General features: G+C 43.3%; 1 protein-coding gene and 1 long non-coding RNA gene across 5 annotated transcripts in view; one reads left to right on the top strand and one right to left on the bottom strand.

Moving 5' to 3' along the window:
• LOC114486907 (uncharacterized) overlaps positions 1-2,636 on the top strand; it is a 23,557-nt gene extending 20,921 nt beyond the window's left edge. The window contains exons 4-5 of one of the 2 annotated variants that reach the window (XR_008618280.1): positions 625-713; positions 1,469-2,636. This is a non-coding gene — a long non-coding RNA (uncharacterized lncRNA). Of the gene's footprint in view, positions 1-624; positions 817-1,468 lie in introns of those variants that run through there. The other variant, XR_003681329.2, reaches the window with a different exon arrangement.
• Positions 1-5,816, bottom strand: part of NPM2 (nucleophosmin/nucleoplasmin 2) — a 31,668-nt gene that overhangs the window by 9,500 nt on the left and 16,352 nt on the right. For all 3 annotated transcript variants that reach the window (XM_055087308.1, XM_028494176.2, XM_028494177.2), the window contains exons 4-5: positions 903-996; positions 7-182 (exon numbers count right to left, since the gene is read on the bottom strand). In XM_055087308.1, the coding sequence (XP_054943283.1) occupies positions 7-182; positions 903-996 (270 nt within the window). The remainder of the gene's footprint in view (positions 1-6; positions 183-902; positions 997-5,816) is intronic.

Below are 5,816 nucleotides of genomic sequence, written 5' to 3'. Positions count from 1 at the left end.
CCTCACCTTGGCAACGCTTGTGTGCTTCTGGGGTGCCAGCCTCTTGACTTGTTTGACAGGGGTCTCCTTCTCCAGGGACACATCTATGTCTTCGTCATCATCATCTTCTTCCTCTTCCTCCTCTTCTTCCTCCTCCTCCTCCAGGTCCTCCTCCTCCCCCTCCTCTTCCTCCCAGGATTGGTCTGAAGTGTCAGCAATGGTGTGGGAGGGAGGCAGGGCCTCTGAGCCCGAGGGTCTCTGCCAGGCTCCCCTTCCCAGATCTACCTGCCCAAAGTGTGGCTGCTGGGGTGGGGGGCGCGGCAGGAGGGCAGGGGAAGGAGAGTGTGAGGGGAAGGAGGGAGAGGGTGGGGACACAGCAGCCGAGGAACTCAGGCCTCATCCTGAGGCAGGTGGAACCTGCCCGGGGTTTGGAGCAGGAGAGAACCCTGATGGAAAAGGCACCACTGGACAGAGAAGAAGGCAGTTAAAGGGCTGTCAAAAGAGTCAAAAGCACAGCGACTTGCCAGGGTCCGTGTTACTGCTACAGCTACATACTTCATAGCAGGTAATGTTTTGAGTGTGCTCTGGTACCAGGAGTTATGTTAAGTGCTTCTTCTGAATATGCCATTTATTCCTCACAACTAGGAGGAATACACTTGAAGATGGAACCAAGTATAACCCCACCCCCGTGTTATGGCCGGAGGGCTGCAGCCCACAGAAGACGTGGAGGAGAGGTAAAGGAGAACTGGGGCTAGGACCCGTGCCCATGGCCTTCTGGTCCAGGCTGCTGGTGATTCTGTTGCCTTTGGGGATCTTCTCTAATAATTCAAGAATCCCTCAAGTGTTTGAGTACCTATTATGTCCTTGGCCCTGTGCTGAGCACTGTACTGGCAGACCTTTCTCGGGTCCAAGCTTGGACTTACCATAACATTCCTGGCCACAGAGGAACACGGGTCCAGAGCCAGCCCGGAGCTGGAACGTGACAGGAGGAGAAAGCTCCAATCCCGCCAGGACGACCTGCAGGGGTAGGGGGTAGGGGGTAGGGGCAGGAGTAGAGAGGACAGGCCATTCGGGCCTGGTACCTGGCCGGGGGGGTGGGGGCTGGCCTCAGGCAGAAATACTCAGTTTATTCCCTCCCCTCAACCACACACGCTTCAGGGCTTCCCTGGACCTCTCTGCACTCTCAGCCCCCTGGACCCTCCTGCTGAGGTGGACTCTGTCGGAAAAGAACATGGATCTGATGATCTCATTTCTGCCAAGATCACAGATGGTCTTCCAAGCTGAGGGGCAGCTGTTAAATAGTCTGATAGCTATGGACTGAACTGTGTCCCCTCAAATTATTACGTTGAAGCCCCTAACCTCCAATGTGCTGGTATCTGGGTATCTTTGGGACCTGTAACTAGGGTTAGATGAGGTCACGAGGGTGGGGCCCTTGTGATGGGATTAGTGCCCTTAGAAGATGAGACCAGACAGTTTGCTTTCTCTCTAGGCCACGTGAGGACACAAAAAGAAGGTAGCCATCTGCAAGCCAGGAGGAGGGCCCTTACCAAAACCTGACCGTGCTGGCACCCTGATCTCAGACTTCTAGCCTCCAGAACTGTGAGGAAGAAATATCTGTTGTTTAAACAACTCACTCCATGGTATTTTGTTATGTCAGCCCAAGCCAACTAAGGCACTGATCAAATGAAAAAAGCAGATGCAGAGTTGTATTACAGTCTTCCTATTGTCTTATAAGTAACGTGTGAATATTCAATATTCATAGGAATAAAGGTTAGAAATATATTACAGTGCTAACCATAATTTTCAGTGGACAGTACCACATTTATTTTCTTTATACTTTTCCAAACTTCGCAAATTTTCTAGAGTAACGATGATGATACTTAAATTTCTTGAGTTCTTACCATGTGCCAGGCCCCATGCTACACATTTTACCTGTTTTATCTCATTTAAATCTTCACAAGAAGCCCACAAAGGAGGTGTTGTTATTTTACAGAGGAGGAAACTGAGGCTTAGAGAGATTAACTTAGAGTTTCTGGTTCAGAGAGGAAGCAGATAAGTGAAAATGGATCACAAACACCTAGAAATGCTGGATAAAATGTAATTCAATGTTTTTACTGCTTGGTTGAATGGTAAGACAGAAAGAAGGGTCCCTGTGCATCAGGAAGAAGAACAGCCTGTGCAGAGGCTGATGCCACAGCTGAAGGGAGGACGTCCTTGAAAACAGCAAGGACTTTGGGTTGTGACACTCATGTGGACAGGAGACAAACCCTTGGGGAGGGGACCTTCAAAGGGCTACATCTCAGTAAAAAGCCCCATGGTGAGGGTTGAGGAGAGAGGACTGAAGGACCCTAAGCCATCTAACTAGAAAGGACCCACCATCAAAGGAGGGGAACAAGAACGTGTGGGTGAGAGAACAGAGTCTCCACAGCTGTGGTTGTACCTCTCACTTATAGCAAGTCTGAATTTACTCGGTGGGCACTGCCAAGCCAAGAGATCTGTATAAAATCCCAGGCTTGTGATATTCCTGGGGCAAATGGCAGATGCAAACACAAAACTGGTCTCTAGGGACACTCTGAATTCTTTTCACACAGAATTCTTTCAGAAAACAGAACCAAACCAAACCGGAAGAGGAGCTCACCACCTAAAACTACAAAACACACAAGAAACAACCCTGCTAGAGTCTGGCAGCAGAACGAAACAAAACGTACAACCAGGAACCTGAGATGAGAGAATGACCACCTAAACAACATGAAATGTTTGATGAAGATCAAATAAATATAAGAGTAGGAATCAAAATAATAAGAACAAGATATTACAAAAAATAAAAAGAACCAAAGGCAGCTTCTAGACATCAAAAACATTAGCATTGAAATAAACCGAACAAATGGTTAAAAAGCAGAGTGAAGCAGCTGAAAGAAGAATCAGTAAATTGGAGAAGTGCTGGGAAGAAATCACCCAGTATGAAGCATGGAGAGAAATGAACAAAATATGAGAGAGAAGCTGGACGTGGAGGACAGGTGAGAAGGTCCAACATGCATCCAATCAGAGGTAGGGACTGGAGAGAATGGAGTCAGTGTTCCAAGTGATAACGACCAAGAGTTCTCCAGAAATGATCCAAGACAGATCCTCATATGCAGGAAACCTCAGCCCTGAACAGATAAATAAAAATAAATCCACACCTGAACATACTATGGTGAAATGACAGATGAGAACAAAGAGATGAGCTTAAAATCAACCAGAGAGGACAGATTTCCAAAAAAGGAACAATAATCAGGCAGACTGAGGATTTCAACAGCAACATCAGGAATCAGGAAGAGGTCAGGAATCAGACCTCTTACCTAGAAGTATATACACAGCCAAACTATCGTGAAGGAATGAGGGTAAAAGAAAGATATTTCTGAGCAAAGCCCAAGTAAGTTTACTACTCCCAGGTCTACAAAAGGATGTTCAAAAAGATGGCAATTAAATTGAGAAGAAGTAGGTGCAAGAAGCAGTGATGAGCAAAAAAATTGGTAAAAATAAATAAAGACCTAAGTAAACATTGCTGTAAAATAAAACAACACTAGTCATGACTAGTGTTGAGCTGGTTTAAAACAAGTTGGAGCTAAAATGCTACATGATGACAATATGTACGTTAAAATGAAAGTAATTAGAACCCCCTGCTTTGGGAGGAAGAAAACATTTTTTGACTTTGACCATGCATGATTGTTAAAAAATTAAGGCGAACAAATAAAGATTAGAATGAGATTCTATAGCTTCTAAACCAGTAGAAGAGAAAAGGGGAAAAGAAACTTTAATCAATCTAATAAAAGACAGGAAAACTAGAAAAAAGAAACAAAAAAATTTTAAAGGCAAGGAAAATAGAAGCACAAAGTACATGCTACAAGTAAATCCAAGTATATTAGCAAGTCACAATCAATATAAACAGACTATAGTGGCTGGATAGAGTAAAACAAGGTCTAGCTACATACTGCTTATAAGAAACCTTATAAGGACAGAGAAATGCTGGAGTAAAGAGATGGAAATACACATATCAGGTGCAGCAGAGGCTTTCAGTTGCTTATCCAATAGCCGTTCTTTCCTTCCATAATAACAGTACCCTGATATTACTGAAATACTGTACGTAGCCAAAAACTGCATTCCTCAGTTTCCTTTGCAGTTGTGACTATGTTACTAATTTCTAGATCAATGAGCTGTAAGCAGAATTTGGAAGGTGGTTCTTGTGGGAAGACTCCTTAAAAGGTGGACAGAGAACTGAGAGAAGTCCCTGTGGTCTTTCCTTGCTGCTTCTTTCCTATTACATTAATTGTAGAAGTGAGGGCTGGAGCTGCAGCAGCCTTCCTGGACTGTAAGGTGATCTTGAGGATGGTAGGTCTGCACTAAAGACAGGAGAAAGATACGAGGAGACTTGGTCTTTGGTGACCATGGAGCCATCTCATCAGCTCTGGACTGCCCATCTCTGGAGTTCTATGCAAGAAAGAAATAAATCTTAAGCCCCTGTAGTTGGGTCTCTGTTACGGCAGCCACACATGACTAAAATGAAAATGAAGCTAGTTGTACTATCTGGTGAGTGATGTTGATAATGGGGGAGGCTATGTATGTGTAGGGGTAGGTGGTATATGGGAAATCTCTGTAACTTCCTCTTGATTTTATTGTAAACCTAAAACTGCTCTTAAAAAATAAAGTCCCTAAAAAATGAAGCTAGTAGTGTTTGTTAGGATTAGGTTTGGTAATAAGTGACAGAAAACTCCATAACAGTGGCTTACACAGGTAGAAGCTCACTTCTTTGTCATATAAACTAAGTCCACACATAAGCTGTGGGTATACCACTCCTCAATCACCAGGGATCCAGGCTCTTTGTACCGTGTTGCTCTACCATTCTCAATACACGGCTCCCACCTCGCCCAGGATGGCTGCTCTTGTTCTAGTCATCACATCTACACTCTAGGAAGGGACAAAGAAGTGGTCACATGATCTCTCTTTAAGGACACTTTGCAGATGTTGTAGATCCCACTTCTGCTTACATCGCATTGGCCAGAACTTCATGGTTATGCCAAACTTAGAGGGAATATAGTTTTTATTCCCAGTAGCCTTGTGACCACCTAAAAGTCATGAATTCCATTACTAAAGAATAAAAGAATAATGGAGATTGAGGGACATCTGGGAAACAAATTAATATCAGATGATATAAGCTTTAATTCAATAAGTATTTTAGGGATAAAGAAGGTCACGACATAATGAAAAAAGTTAGACAAGGAAGATATTTACAATTATACAAGGAAAGTAAAAATTTTATAAGAAAGCTAAACCTGTAAATTATATGCATGAACAACACAGTCTGAACATACATAAAACTATAGCCACAGTAATCAAGACAGTGTGATATTAGAGGGATACACACATAGATTGACAGAACAGAAGACCTAGAAATAGACACACACAAATACTTGCAACTGATTTTTGACAAAGGTGCAAACTCAATTAAATGGAGGAATCTTTTTCAACAAATGGAGCTGGAGCAACTGGATGTCCATAGGCAAAGAAATGAACCTTCACCTAAACCTCATAGTTTATACAACAGTGAACTCAAAATGGATCATGGACTTAAGTGTAAAACATAAAACTATAAGACTTTTGGACAAAAAAACATAGAAAACCTTCATGATCTCAGACTAGGCAATGTGTTCTTAGACTTAACATCAAAAGTCATAAAAGGAAGAATACAATGGACCTCATCAAAATTAAAAACTTCTGTTCCATAAAAGCTCATGTGGGGGCTTCCCTGGTGGCGCAGTGGTTAAGAATCCGCCTGCCAATGCAGGGGACACGGGTTCGAG

This window comes from Physeter macrocephalus, chromosome 9, assembly GCF_002837175.3.
Source record: "Physeter macrocephalus isolate SW-GA chromosome 9, ASM283717v5, whole genome shotgun sequence".
In the NCBI taxonomy this organism is placed as follows: Eukaryota; Metazoa; Chordata; class Mammalia; order Artiodactyla; family Physeteridae; genus Physeter; species Physeter macrocephalus.
This window is presented reverse-complemented; position numbering and strand designations above follow the sequence as displayed.